General features: G+C 42.0%; 1 protein-coding gene across 1 annotated transcript; it reads left to right on the top strand.

The window, feature by feature from the left end:
* The first annotated feature begins 3,958 nt into the window (after nt 1–3,958).
* On the top strand, nt 3,959–12,307 carry LOC129640849 (rho GTPase-activating protein 20-like). The gene is made up of 5 exons (XM_055565836.1): nt 3,959–4,117; nt 7,517–7,626; nt 8,146–8,326; nt 9,520–9,651; nt 12,293–12,307. Exons 1-5 carry the CDS (start codon nt 3,959–3,961, stop codon nt 12,305–12,307), a joined length of 597 nt encoding a protein of 198 aa, XP_055421811.1.
* The last annotated feature ends 2,900 nt before the right edge of the window (nt 12,308–15,207 follow it).

Genomic DNA, 15,207 nt, shown 5'->3' with positions numbered 1-15,207 from the left:
AGCATGAAGAAAACCACTAACCTAAATCTTGCCAGGATTCTTTATGAAAGATAAGGTTGTAAAGTTAACCTGTTTAACAGTCCCCGGCAACCCTCTCCAGTATTATTATCCAGCAAGTCCCACGGACAGGAACCCGACAGGCTATAGTCCATGAGGTCGCAAGAGTTGTACATGACTGAACAACTGAGCACCATACTTTTCGTGGCTATAGTATATATTTTTATTGGTCACAGAGCCAACAAGAACTCTAACTCCAACCAGTGTACATTACGAAATGTCCATCTAGGCCAGAAAATGCAAGCATAGGTCTGAATGTCTATTTTGCTTTCCATCTATGCTTATAGGCTAGCTGGCCATATAGCTTTGTACCAACTGATAGAGCTTTCTTCCTAAGAGTATTCTTATTAAAGCTGAACAATGAATGAATACATTTGAAATACATGAATACCTGTGGGTAGTTTAGAAATAAAAGAATCAGGTTAGGAGTAGGGAATCCAGGGTGCATAAAGCAACTCAACCCATATAAACCTGTATCTTTTTAACATTTGTACATATTAATTAGGAGAATCTCTTCCTGAATTTAAGAATGCATTTGCTTTCTTCATTCTCTCCTTTGAAAATGATGGTAGTATGAATGTCAGGGCAGAAAGGGCCTAAGGCAAAGTGATGGCATTCCTTGAGCAATGCACACCTTCTGGAGGCTGCACAATCAAATGGAGAATGGGGGTGGGGTCTGCTTAGGGGGAGGTGACTGATGTCTAGGCTGCCTTAGGCCTTCGGAAGGAGGGAAGTCACCTTTATTAAGGCTGCTATGTGCCATGTCTTGTGCTGGGAGGTACATTATATTATGTAGTCCAGTGAGGTGTAGTAGCGTCATTTATGTTACATTTGAGCAAACTGATGCTCAAAGAGTTTTAGGTAACTCATCCAATTAAGAGGCAGAATAGGAGCCTTCTGGTTCTCTCACCCAGCACCACAAGTGGTTCACTCACTTGAATGGACATGGTGACGCACTCACTATGTCTCCGAAAGACAAGTGGATGGGCATTTTAAAAGATTTGGTTAAATTCTTCTCTTTATTTTTCTACAACAGGGCTCCACTAATTGACTTCTGTAACTGGTTATTTAAGCAGGTTATTTAAGGAAATATTAAGCAGGTTTATTGAGCAAATATCAGGAAAACATTCATAGCTGGGCACGAGACACTTTGAACTCAATTTTTCATTGCTGATCACTCTTATTTGAAAAGCATTCCTTTGACAGGGGCTGTTGGTAGGTAAAATTCACCTCTGCGTTAGCTGAGTAAGGTGTCACACAAAAAATGGCCACCTGTAATCTTACTACATTGTCTGCAATTAATGACTACTTCTCAAGGACCCTAAGGGCTGGAAGTCATCCTTGGAGCTTACTGAGGTGTGTGGCCTCCCAGAGGAGAGGTCCAGAGGCTGACTGATAAGCACTGTCAGGCAGAATGTCTCATGAAAAGCGATTCTTTTTAAGGGAGAAAATTGGGCGTGACTGGGTACTCAGAAAGCCAAACAGGTAACTGAAAGAGCAAGGAAACTTCCTACAAATGCGGCTTAATTTGAATATTAAATAACTATGGCCTTTCAAATGAGATCTGAAGCCAGAATCCACTGATAACACTTCACATTAGGAAACCTGTATAACTATAGGTTAAGTGCCTCATGACACAGGGCAAAGGGAATAGAGAGCACTCTCTGGGGGAATACTGTCACAGGGAGAGTCAACCGTGAGTCTGATCACGCCTCTAGGTTTAACTACTGGTTTGCAGAATATGGGGAAGAAGAACATGTTAACACCACAAGGATGCAATTAGCCTGCTTCAGAATGAGGGGAATGCTATATAACAAATGATTCAGTTTCTCTCTTTCAGCCTCTGCCATGAACATGCTGCTGAATGCAAGTGGTGGAAATCAGGCTAAATAAGCTAAACTACTAGTAGTGAAAATCTCTCTTCTACATTAGTTTCAGATAAGAAGACACTTAGGAAGAGTTCTCTCCAAAAGTGGGCCTTTGGGTGTATATCAAGGACCCGCAAGGACAACCAACACACGTGTCTACCACCCACAAAGCCAAAACAGCTCTTTGGAGCTGCTCTTGAGGATGTATGTGATAATGACACCCTGCCCACCCCAATTCTGGTAGGTCTTATTTTGGTTTCTCTAACCTTCCTGAGAAGGGGAGTTCTGAGAGATCAAGTGTTCTCTTCCAAATCTACTCCCAAATGAAGAAGTCTGACTTTGTCCGATAAGATTCATAACATTACTTCAAAGAATAAGACCTGATTTAGGTACTGCAGAGTCAGAAGGCAACTACAAGATGAAAAGATACTCTCATCCATTCCGCTGATTTCAACAAAGACCCATCTATACCAGCTCAGACCAGTTAACATGGACTCTGTAAGTTAAGGCAATTAGAGAAGGCGAGGTTGAGATAAAGAGTGAGAGCAGTCCTTTACAGATCACCTTTATGAGGCGAGAAGGAGCAGCAGTCAGATTAGTGAGCTGCTGCCCTTACCCAAGGAAAGAGTAAGTATAAAGAGGCATGTATGTGGAAAGCTCCTGTCTTAAGGGGGGGGGGGTGTTCTTCTGCAAGGTTGTACAGAGTAGTTATCGCTTAAACAGCTGCGGCAGGAATTCTGGAGATCAGCCAGAGGCTGGGACCAGCTGGGAGCTGGGCAAAATCCACCCAATGTCCATTTTTTCCTTCGGGTGAAAGAGTACTTGTTTTGCATAGAATGGTGGGGAGATCCTGGAGGCGAGTTTGAACTCCAGGCTATTTGGAGCCGCGTAGCTTTCCTTCAGACCCTGGGTGTAAGAATCTCTGAGAGTCCACCTCATCCTCATATGTCTTCTCGTCTCCTCCCTTGAGGTCCACACTAGTCTCAAGTTTCGTTCAGCTGAGTCTACTCCCCCTTATGATGCAAAATGTCTCACATGGATTAGATATGTAACTCAGGTGTTTCAGCATAAAGTACACATCCTCTGGCAAAGATGAATCATGTGCTCCTGACAGAATGTGTCAAAAGAGAGTCACAGAGTTTGGACTGTGCTATATCAAATTAGTGTGTTGAACTGTAAGCATTAACTCTTGTTCACTGTCCACTATCTCTGTAAGCACTACACTAGATGCAGGGAATTTTATGGTATATATGAAGAAATTTATCATACTAGCTACGTGCCAGCTACTACCCCAGACCTTGCGTCTTTCACAGAACATTTAGGCAGTAGCCATGACTATCATCACCCCCACTTCATAAATGAAAATCAAAAGAGCCTCACCCAAGTATGTGCTATGCCCAAAGTCACACAGTGGATGATTGTCAAAACAGATTCCACATTCCTTGAAAAACCTGGCTCCAATATCTGTTACCTCTCTAACTCTGCAGACAGCAGAGGACATGAAAATACAGGAAAAGGAACTAGAAAGGCTGATGAGAGAGGAATGTCATCGGAGAAGGAGGAGGGGCGTATTGAGCCTGATTTTCAGGGGAGGGAATACAGGAAACAGGGATGAATGGGGTGGACAGTCCCTGGAAGGGGAATAAATGCATAGAGCATGACTATGGCAAAAAGATTTCCACACGTAGGGAAGAGCATCTATAATAGGGAATAATGAGAAAGGAGCGGTGAAGGAGGAGAGGGTGAATCTACAAAGGCCCTAAAGCAGAGACGTTTAACACAGTAAATTCACTGAAACGGAAAATCCGATTACACAAGTGTTTAAAATGTTTCAGTGTATGAATGTCAAATCGATTGTTGGGTCGAACATATATTTAGAGACTCTGGAGAAAAAATTTCAAACTGACTTCGGTGCTGTTCTAGAACTGTACCCTCATATACCACAGCTCTGTCAAAAAAGGGGCAAGCGTGTGGTCTGGGCTTCTAGGCATGAAATGTCCCACAGTTTTCTTTTCTTTCCTTCCCTATAGGATATGCATTCCTTTATCAATCAGAAACGGCCGTTCACAGAGAGCATCTTTAGAAAATCAGCCAGTATAAAATCATGCAGCGTCCTACAGAAGAAACTAAACTGTGGAGACACAGTGAACTTGAATGATGAACCAGTTCTTGTGATATCGTCGGTCTTAAAGGTAAGGAAAGTTTGAGCATTATCCACACACGGTAAATCTGAAGCTATATGACTGGTCCTTCAGTATGAATGCCCAAGAAACATAATAGGCATAAGAGAGGAAGGATCTGAAAAGTGAAAGACATTTCACAAAGCCAAAACTGAAGGAAGGTACCTCAAATGTTATAAGCCCCATACATTAGATATTTTCCTTTTTCATTGCACATCTTGACTCCAGAACGCTCCATGCAAAAGAATAACAATATATTTCAAAATACCCACTTACACATTGAGTGTTTACCAAAACAAGCTTCCTGCTTTGGATGACTTCCTCATCACCTTCCTAATGAAGGCCACATTTCCAAAAGAAAATTCATATTAAGCTTTTGGAAACAGTTAACAGAGGCAACTTCCCAGGTGGCTCAGACAGTAAAGAATCCGCCTTCAATGCAGGAAACCTGGGTTCCATCCCTGGGTTGCAAGGATCCCCTGGAACAGGGACTGGCATATGACTCCAGTATTCTTGCCTCGAGAATCCCATGGACAGTGGAGTCTGGTAGGCTATAGTCCATGAGGTGGCACAGAACTGGACACGGCTGAAGCAACTTAGCATGGATGCAGGACAGATGTTTACTCACTATGGTAAACTTGTGTGTTTAGTGTGTGTGTGTGTGTGTGTGTGTGTGTGTGTGTGTGTGTCTGTGTGTCTGTGTGTGTTACTCTTCTACTCGCAGCCGACTCTCTGTGATCCCATTGACTGTAGCCCAGCAGAGTCCTCTGTCCATGGAATCCTCCAGGCAAGAATACTAGAGTGGGTTGCCATGCCCTTCTCCAGGGGATCTTCCTGCCAGGGATCGAACCTGCATCTCTTGCATCTCCTGCATTGGCAGGCAGGTTTTTTACCACTAGGTCCACCTGGGAAGCCCATTTGGCTTACAATGAATCAAAAAACGCTTAGTGAGGCCAGCAAAATCTCTGATCAATTCATCATCCTCCCTTCCCCTGTGTCTCAATGCCTTTTACTTGAAAATTAGTGTAGGGATGACTCCACCATTTGTTCCTCCTTTTATCTCCCTTACCATCTTTAATGGGCTTTGTTAACATTTGTAAGTTTAAGCCACCAACCAAGGTTACAGTTACACGGTAGCCAGTTTTACTACGTGCCTAATCTTATAAATCTTATTTTTAAAGTGAGTGCAACAATCAAAATCTGTTTGGAATTTTGCAAAAGTCAATAGATTTATATAAAAAATGGACTGAGTTTGAAATGATACAGCTAAATCACAAGTGTGTAGTTAAATTTCTACCAGGGCGGTAATACAACAGAAAGAAAAAATTAATCAATCCATCTTGGTGCTTGTTAGCAGCTATGAACAAAAATATATTGATGTAGTAATTACTACAGACAGGTTATTAAAATTATCCTAGAAACTAAATAACTTATGGTGTTTCCTTGTCCCCTATTAATGTTCCCTTGGATGATAATAACAACAGTGCAGATATGATTTAGAGTTGACCCCTACTACACTGGACCCATAATAATACACACTAGGTATGCAAATAGCAAGTAGAGTGCTACCCTCTCTAAGGTGCACACTTGGAACTGATTTGATTTTTGAGCAAGTGTTACAAGGCTCTTGCCTGTTTCCATGCTATAAGCTAGTAAGACTAGTAAGCTTACAGACTAGTAAGAGGGTGGCTACTTATGGGTACAGGTCTTAGACAGTCCCAAAGTTTTCTCTTCCTAAAGTTGATTGATCTTGGTGGGGAATCAAACCTTGCAACTTTGGCCTTGAGAATACCATATGTCAAAGCATCCATGGAGTTGGTCTAAATCAGAAATGAATATAGAGTCAGAACCACATTGAGTTTTTCATTAAACTGTGTATAAACAGAGGTCCAAAAGCAAATACCCATGGCATATTCTGCATGAGTCATACCCTGGCTTAACCATACTCAGTCTCACCAATCGATTCTACAGCACAGGGTTCAGGAGAGAGAAGAGACACACTCCAAGTGCATGTAGTTTGGCACACAAAGCATAGGCCCTGCTGCACACTCCCAGACTCCCCGAAGTCAAAGCCAGATGACATGGTTGAATGGCATCACCAACTCCATGGACATGAATTTGAACAAGACCCAGGTGTTGGTGATGGACAGGAAAGCCTGGTGTGCAGACCATGGGGTCGCAAAGAGTAGGACGGGACTGAATGGCTGAACTGAAATGGAGTGCTTCCTCCTTCCAAATGTACTGCGGACACTCCATAAGAAGCCTAGTGAAACCCTGATGACCATCATTGGGTACTGTATACCAATTACAAGAAAAAGTATGCGAGGACTGAGACTTTGTACATTATCTTCATACTCTGTCCTCAGTACTCAAGAGAGTGCCTGACACAAACAGCAGCTCAATAAGTCCTGAAACAAGCGAACACTATCAGGATTACAATCATGATATTTGCCTTAGAAACACTGCCTAAAGAAGATACTATTAAGAGAAGTCAGGCTGTATATTAAGACCAGTGGAAGCAAGTTGTGCCTTTGAACCTGGCAAGGCAATGCAATCATTTCCTCTCAGTCTTGCACAACAGGTTACAACTTCATCTATTTTAATAGGCCCCATTCTACGATAGGAAGCCTTGATCATCAGGATAAAGTTTCCAGGCCTCCTCTTCGGAAGCTGACATTTGCATATTCTATCCCACAGGTGTCAAGTTGCAATGTATCTAAATTTTCAGTTTCCTCTTTGGGTGGATATATTCCATTCTCAGAGTTGTAAGGGTATCATGTAGTTTACGATTGGGGATTGTGATTTATTTCTACACCGGCTGCTTAAAAGTCTGTAGAACTGAACTTTTATATGATTTTTTTTTTTAAGAGAAAAGGATTGAAGCTATTTCAATACTAGCTTTTTCCCAAAGAGCACACGTACTTCAGGTTTTCTCTTAATATGTGCAGAAGAGCATGTAGGGGTGTAATTTTGTTTGTTTTATTTCAGAACTTCTCTTTCTTGAATTAAGAGCAAGCATGTGTCTGAAGGAAACAAACAAAATGGGCATGTGCGTTTCTTTTCAAGAAACTAATAGGATTTAGGATCAGTTATCACCAGACCTTGCCAGTTTGTACTAATGTGTTAACATGTACACAAAGAGTAAGTTCCAGGCGATAGAAGGAGCTTTCGTTTCATTCTCACTACAGCCCAGACTCTGCTTTTATGCTTCTAATTTTAGTTGGGTAAAATCCAACCAGTACTTCTAGGTGTGCAAGGTTGTGGTGAATGACAGCCAAGCTCTGTGTGAATCAGTCTGGGTGGCTGTGAAGGAATTGTGGACTGAATTGAATTTTTCCACTAAATATTTTCTTTGCAATTTCTCCATTGAATTTATCCTAAGAATAATATATACTTTTTGATCTATATAAGGATTTTCTTCGAAATATCCAAGGAAACTTATTTACAGCCAGTCTGTATGATAAATGGCTTGATGTTATTGATCAAGGGAACGAGCAAGAGAAAATAACGTCGACCCAGAGGTAATGATGCAATAATTACTCAACTCTGAGAAAATACAACCAACATACTCTTAGGAAAATATTAGCTTATAGTTTACAGCTATGTCCTCGAAAATAATGATCAGTATCACGGGGGTTCACTTGATCATGCCCATGGATGCCAGTTTGAAAAGAGATGCATGCCTTATTGGTGACACTGTAATTGCTGTTTTTCTCCTAATCTTATTAACATGGAATGCTTGACCATTTTACACCTTCTGAATACATGAAACTGTTGGAGATGAAATCCACTGGTCTAAAATGAGATGATAAAGAACCAATCCGCCAGTGGTATGATCTTAAATACAAACACATAACTAACCAGAGCCGGTCTTACCTGGTTCAGGAATTAAATTCAGTGAAACATTTTTGTATGCATTCATGCCTGGAACTGAGAGAATGGACTGTGTATATGGTATAAAAAGAAGTACTTTGTTCTCTGTATTCCCACTTACTAAGCAAAATGACTCGCTTATTTATAAGTGTTTTTTCTGTCCTTAGGCATCTAGACCAGCTGCCAAGAGCCAATGTAATTTTCATGCGATATCTTTTTGGATGTTTACACAACATTGAGCAACATTCCTCATCCAATCAGATGACAGCTTATAATTTATCATTGTGTATATCCCCAAGCATTCTTTGTCTGTCTAATTCTGGCAGCTCAGAAAACTTCAGCAAACAGGTAACAAGATCTCTCATTTTTATGCCTTGCGGAGCAGAGTCCCCATCTTGAACCTGCAGTCTGTAGTATTAACTCTGATGAACCAGGTTTTAAAGTGCACATTTTAATTACACTGCCTTGGAGTGGCAGAGTCCTACTCTGGTTGGGCATGGGAAGGTGTATTATAACTGAGAACAGTTGACTCACTTCCCGTTTGCCACCCAAGAGATTAAACGATAGAGAGGTAAGAGTAGGATGATATGATAGAAAAAACGTGGCTTTGGAATCGGAGAGCCAAGGTTCAACTCTCAGCCTAATCACTGAGGGTGTACAAGCCTCCAAACTATGATTTCATCATTACCCAATGATGACAACACCCAATACATCTGGTCACTGTCGGCACATCTTGGCGGCCTGGGCAATATGAGCACCTGAGGCTCCACACATACTGGCCGCACTCTGCCAGCTGTGGCTCATTCAGGAAAACACTTGGCTGCTATTGTGTCTCAACCTGAGGATGAAGAAGCTAGTAAAATATTTCAGAACATCCTAACAGAGCCACAACATGCCTAATAAGATCACAGCTCTTCCCCAAGCTCCCCTGGACAGCAAATGTGAGGCAAGGGAATGTGCTAAGACAGACAGACATGTTTTCTCTCCAGATGCTTTCTTTCCTCACAAACCCCCCCGGCCCACACAGAAACCTGTGCTACCCAAGTTTCAGGCATTACTTCACTGAAGTGAAATTCACAACTGGTGTTGTATTCGATACTTTATAAATTTTAATAATATGAGATATATAAAATCTATCTCAATAAAACTAGAAAAAATTTTTATTAAAAATAAATAAAACTTAATAAGAGAACATACATTTTTGTTCCAAATATCCTATGTGGGCTACTTAAAAATCATCCTAGTTTTAAGCATGTTAACCATCATTACAAAATTTTAGCTATTAAACCAGTCTACATAGTATAACTTTAGCCCACTGACTCAAAGAATTTTAAAATTTGAGGCCAAACTACTCTTCAAAGTATCAGTTATGTCTTAGAAAAAGCTGATGTATATATATTTATATAGTTTTTAGCCAAGTCTGAATTTTTCTCAGATTTCTTTTGCACTTTTTGTTAGAGCCAAGACTCATGGATGAAATGTGATTTACTATTACACCATATGTACAGTAATACCCCATTTTTTGCCCCTTCGTGTTACAGATTTCTTTCATACAATTTCTAATGGAAAACTGTCTCAAGATATTTGGAGAAGATATCACTTCTCTCTTCGGAGAGAGCTCAGTGAGTTCTGATAACAGTGATATCACTGATATTACCGATAACAGTGAGAAGGTTGCAGGTACGTGAATAATGTAACTGGCTTTGATGCCAAAGACAGCAAGGCTGCCAGGCGTCAGTGGGAGATCCTAGAGCCCAAAGCACATTCTAAGGGCAGTAATTTCCATCTGCTCCAAGACATGGGAAGTTTCCCACTTGTGAGATCAAAGCAAGGTTAAGACTGTTCTGATTTCAAGAAGCAACTAGTACAGCTTTAGGAGACATCATGATTCGTTGAGTTCAGTTCAGTTGCTCAGTCGTGTCTGACTCTTTGGGACCCCAAGTACTACAGTGACCCCAAATCGTTGGGGTCGAGGACTGCAGCGCGCCAGGCCTCCCTGTCCATCACCAACTCCCAGAGCTTACTCAAACTCATGTCCTTTGAATTGGTGATGCCATCCAACCATCTCATCCTCTCTCGTCCCCTTCTCCTCCTGCCTTCAATCTTTCCCAGCATCAGGGTCTTTTCCACTGAGTCAGTTCTTTATATCAGGTGACCAAAACATTGGAGTTTCAGCTTCAGCATCAGTTTGATTCCTGTGTTTGGGGTGGCCTTTCTGTATTCTGGCAGCTTGTGATTCCTCTTTATTGTGGATGTTCCTCACTGTGGGTCGGTTGTGCGGGTGTCTTTTCAAGGTTTCCTGCTTAGGGAAGCTTGTGTCCCTGTTCTGGTGGGTGGAGCTGGACTTCTCTCCAGAGTGCAATGAAGTGTCCAGTAGTGAGTTTTGAAATGTCTACGGGTTTGGTGTGAATTTGGGCAGCCTGTATATTGATGCTCAGGGCTATGTTCCTGCGCTGCTGGAGAATTAGCCTGGTATGTCTTGCTCTGGAACTTGTTGGCTCTTGGGTGGTGCTTGATGAGCTCTTATCCATTAATGTTCCCTGGAGTCAGGAGTTCTCTGGTGTTCTCAAGTTTTGGACTTAAGCCTCCTGCCTCTGGTTTTCAATCTTATTCTTACAGTTGCCTCAAGACTTCTCTCTCTGAACAGCTCCAATAATATAACATCTAGGTCAAGGATGAAAAGCTTCTCCACAGTGAGGGACACCAAGATAGTTTCACCAAATTAGATGGAGAAGAGAAGAGGAAGGAGGAAGATAGAGTTGACCAGGAGAAGAAGAGTGGGAATCAGACGGGTAGAGAGCAAGCTAGCCAGTAATCAATTCCCTATGTGCTCTACACAGTCTGGACTCCTCAGAGAGGCTCATGCAGTTACACAGAGAAGAGAAGGAAGAAGGAGACAGAGGTTACCAGGACAAGAATAGAGGTAATCAAAAGGAGAGAGACAGATCCAGCCAGTAATCAGTTCCCAAAGTGTTCTCCACAGCCTTGAACACACAAAGAGATTCACAGACTTGGGTATGGAAGAGAAGGGTGAGGCAGGAGTTAGAGGCGACCTGGTGGAGAAAAAGGAGAGTCAAAAGGGGGAGAGAGCAATCAAGGCAGTGATCAAACTCCCAAGTAAAAATGGGTAGTGAAGATTGGGTTCTTAAACCTACAAAATTGATAACAAATACCAAAAAGCACACATTAAAAGTCTACAGTAAAGGTTAGAGTCTCCCAAATACAATATTAAAAGAACAAAATAAAGTCACAAAAAATGATAAAATATATATATGAAGTTTGCATTAAAAATAGGGTCTTTTTTCCTGAAAGGTAATAGTAGGTTATAAAAATTAAAATTAAAGAAGTAATAGTGGATTTAAAAATTAAAAAAAAAATTTTTAATGATAATTATAAACATATTCCTAGGAATTTCTCTGGAGTTGTTTTCGGCAGTGTGGGGTTAGTTCAGTTTCAGATAGTTCCGTGATCCAGCTTATACTTCTCAAGATCTCTAGGCCACTTCCAATGTAGTCAGTGCTAACTACAAAGTTTTAATCTGTTGCACCTGTCTTTTCCAGAGCGGATCCCTCTGTTTATTTTAACATCTTCTGTTTGCTGGTTTCTTCAGTGTCTAATTTCCACCCTGACTGATGGGGGCAAAGGTGGTCACTTATTTAGGCTCACTTATTCAGTGGTGCTGTGGGGATGGAGGAGCACTGCAAACAAATATCCCTGGCGTGTGCTCACAGTGTCCTGGCCGCACTGGGTTTGCCCCCGCTCACAGTGTGTGTGCTTTCCCAGTCTACACTGCTCAGGCTCCAGTTTGCTCTGCCTGCAACTATCTGAGGTGGGCCCTGGGTTGCGTGCACTTCCCAGGTCTAAGAGGTTCAGGTTCAGGTTCAGGTTCTCAGGTACTCCACAAAGGCACAGACTCAGTCGGACCTGCATTTTGTGCCCTTCCGAGGTCCGAGCAGCTCAGGCGACGAGGTACTTGACAAGCACAGTCAGCCGCAGGTGTCGTGTGTCTTATCAGCTCTCTAATCCCAGCTGCTCAGATTCCTGGGTGGCAGCAGGCATGCCCATCTCAGGTGGGCCATGTCTCTCTGTTGGGGAGCTGATCTCTGGCTGTGACCCTCCCAGCGGATGTCAACCGCCCAGAATCCCAAGAAGTATTGGTTAGCAAATGGGAGCCTGCTTGCAGTTTTGTAGAGGATGCCTCTCTGAGGCTGAGATTGCCCCTTTTTGGCTCTGGCTGCCCCCGGCTGCCACCCTGTCTCCAGCGGGGGATGAGCCAGTTGACAGCCAGCTAGCTCTTCTCCCGTATTCTCTCAGTTCTCTGCCCTGTGAGTGGGCCAGGAAGTGCCTTAGATTAGGGCTTTTCACAGGATGGTTTTCTCTATTTTTTTTCTCTCTCTCTGGCTATCCCACAATTTGGGTTGCGAAAATCTCACATTAGCTCCCTCAGATTGCCCTCAGGGCACTCAGGCCTGGTCCTTACCCTAAGCAATGCAGCCCGCACCTCCCTGTTCAGGCCCCCCGCTTGCTGCTGGCAATTGTGAGTGTCTGGACTAGTTCCCTGCTGGAAGTTGATGTTAGGCACGCAATCTGTGGGGTTTCTTTCTTTCTTTTTCCTCCCCGTTATGTTACCCTCTGATATTCCAAAATTCCCCAATGGCCTGCCAATGGGAGTGTTTCTTAGTGTTTGGAAACTTCTCTTTTAAGACTCCCGTCCCAGGACAGATCTCTGTCCCTACCTCATTTGTCTGTCTTTTTCTCTTTTATATTTTTTCCTACCTGCTTTTAAGACAACGCGCTGCCTTTCTGGGTCCCTGATGTCCTCTTCAAGCATTCAGAAGTTGTTTTGTGGAATTTGCTCAGCATTCTATATTCTTTCGATGAACTTGTGTGGAGAAAGTGGTGTTTCTGTCCTATTCTTCCGCCACCTTAGGACCGCCCCTGAGACTTGAACTCTCCATTGTACTTTCACAGCCAGCTCACTTTCCATTCTGCTTCAGACCTAGGTTGCAAATGGAACTGGACCGAATGTTTATATGTCCTTTTGTTTTTAAATCTTTCCTCTTGCAATTATCCCTGCTACCATTCCAGTATTGTCCCATTGACATTTCTTTCTCTGAATAAAATGTCTTACCAATTTAGGAAGTACTGGGGCCAGAATAGAATTTCTAATTAAAGTATTTGTATTCTTATAATTGTTATTCTATACCCACAAAATTTCAAAATTTCATTTTTTAACATTCAAAGCCTACTTTGAGTATGAGGAAACACTGACCTAAATAACTGTAAAACAAAATTCAAATAAACTTTACCTACCCAGGGGGATACCAGAACACCTGCTCATTTCCATGAAGGGAACGAATAAGAAATAATTACACCATAGTGTCACCAAATGAAAACAGTTTATTAAAAATAAAACTCAACCTATGTGAAATACATAAAAGAAAAGCAGGAGACGGGAGAGGAACCCAACTTACAAAGTCCTAAGCCTCTTCTGTTCCTGGCACAAATTACTGGGATATGCTGCTTATCTTCGTACCTGTCAAGGTCCTGTGGGAAAACATTGTTTGTCTAAGCTTTCCATCTATGCGTATAGGCTAGCTGGACATATAGCTTTGTACCAACTGATAGAGATTTCTTCCTAAGAGTATTCTTTTTAAAGCTGAACAATGAATGAATACATTTGAAATACATGAATATCTGTGGGTACTGTAGAAATAAAAGAATCAGGTTAAGAGTAGGGAAACCAGGGTGCATAAAGCAACTCAACCCATATAAACATGTACCTTTTTAACATTTTTACATGTTAATTAGGAGAATCTCTTCCTGAATTTAAGAATGCATTTACTTTCTTCATTCTCTCCTTTTAAAATGATGGTGGTATGAATGTCAGGGCAGGAAGAGCCTAAGGCAAAGTGATGGCATTCCTTGAGGAATGCACACCTTCTGGAGGCTGCACAATCAAATGGAGAATGGGGGTGGGGTCTGCTTAGGGGCAGGTGACTGATGTCTAGTCTGCCTTAGGCTTTCTGAAGGATGGAAATCACCTTTATTAAGATGCTATGTGCCATGTCTTGTGCTGGGTAGTACATTATGTTATGTAGTCCAGTGAGGTGTAAGTAGCATCATTTATGTTACATTTGAGCAAACTGATGCTCAAAGAGTTTTAGGTAACTCATCCAATTAAGAGGCAGAATAGGAGCCTTCTGGTTCTCTCACCCAGCACCACAAGTGGATCACTCACTTGAATGGACATGGTGACGCACTCACTATGTCTCCGAAAGACAAGTGAATGGGCATTTTAAAAGATTTGGTTAAATTCTTCTGTTTATTTCTCTACACCTGGGCTCCTCTAATTGGCTTCTTTAGCTGGTTATTTAAGCAGGTTATTTAAGGAAATATTAAGCAGGTTTATTGAGCAAATATCAGGAAAACATTCATAGCTGGGCACGAGACACTTTGAACTCAATTTTTCATTGCTGATCACTCTTTTTTGGAAAGCATTCCTTTGACTGGGGCTGTTGGTAGTTAAAATTCATCTTTGGGTTACCTGAGTAAGGTGTCACACACACAAAAAAAAATGGCCCCCTGTAATCTTACCACATTTTCTGCAATTAATGATTACTTCTCAAGGACCCTGAGGGCAGGAAGTCATCCTTGGAGCTGACTGAGGTGTGTGGCCTCCCAGAGGAGAGGTCCAGAGGTTGACTGATAAGCACTGTCAGGCAGGATGTTTCATGAACGGCGATTCTTTTCAAGAGAGAAAATTGGGCATGACTGGGTATTCAGAAAGCCAAACAGGTAACTGATCAGAGGAAGGAAACTTACTACAAATGCTGCTTGATTTGAATATTAAATAATTTTGGCCTTTCAAATGAGATCTGAAACCAGAATCCACTGATAAAACTTCACGTTAGGAAACCTGTATAACTATAGGTTAAGTGCCTCATGACACAGGGCAAAGGGAATAGAGAGCACTCTCTGGGGGAATACTGTCACAGGGAGAGTCAACCCTGCGTCTGATCACGCCTCTAGGTTTAACTACTGGTTTGCAGAATATGGGGAAGAAGAACATGTTAACACCACAAGGATGCAATTAGCCTGCTTCAGAATGAGGGGAATGCTATATAACAAATGATTCAGTTTCTCTCTTTCAGCCTCTGCCATGAACATGCTGCTGAGTGTAAGTGGTGAAAATCAGGCTAAATAAGCTAAACTACTACTAGTGAAAA

This window comes from Bubalus kerabau, unplaced genomic scaffold (genome assembly GCF_029407905.1).
Source record: "Bubalus kerabau isolate K-KA32 ecotype Philippines breed swamp buffalo unplaced genomic scaffold, PCC_UOA_SB_1v2 scaffold_50, whole genome shotgun sequence".
NCBI lineage: Eukaryota > Metazoa > Chordata > Mammalia > Artiodactyla > Bovidae > Bubalus > Bubalus kerabau.
The sequence above is the reverse complement of the archived record's forward strand: the minus strand, read 5'-3'. Positions and strand labels throughout refer to the sequence as shown.

Coding starts and splice junctions, on each gene's coding strand:
- LOC129640849 (XM_055565836.1), top strand. CDS start 3,959: ATGCATTCCTTTATCAATCAGAAACGGCCGTTCACAGAGAGCATCTTT. Junction 7,627..8,145: donor AAAATAACGTCGACCCAGAG/GTAATGATGCAA, acceptor TTCTGTCCTTAG/GCATCTAGACCAGCTGCCAA. Junction 8,327..9,519: donor CAGAAAACTTCAGCAAACAG/GTAACAAGATCT, acceptor TTCGTGTTACAG/ATTTCTTTCATACAATTTCT.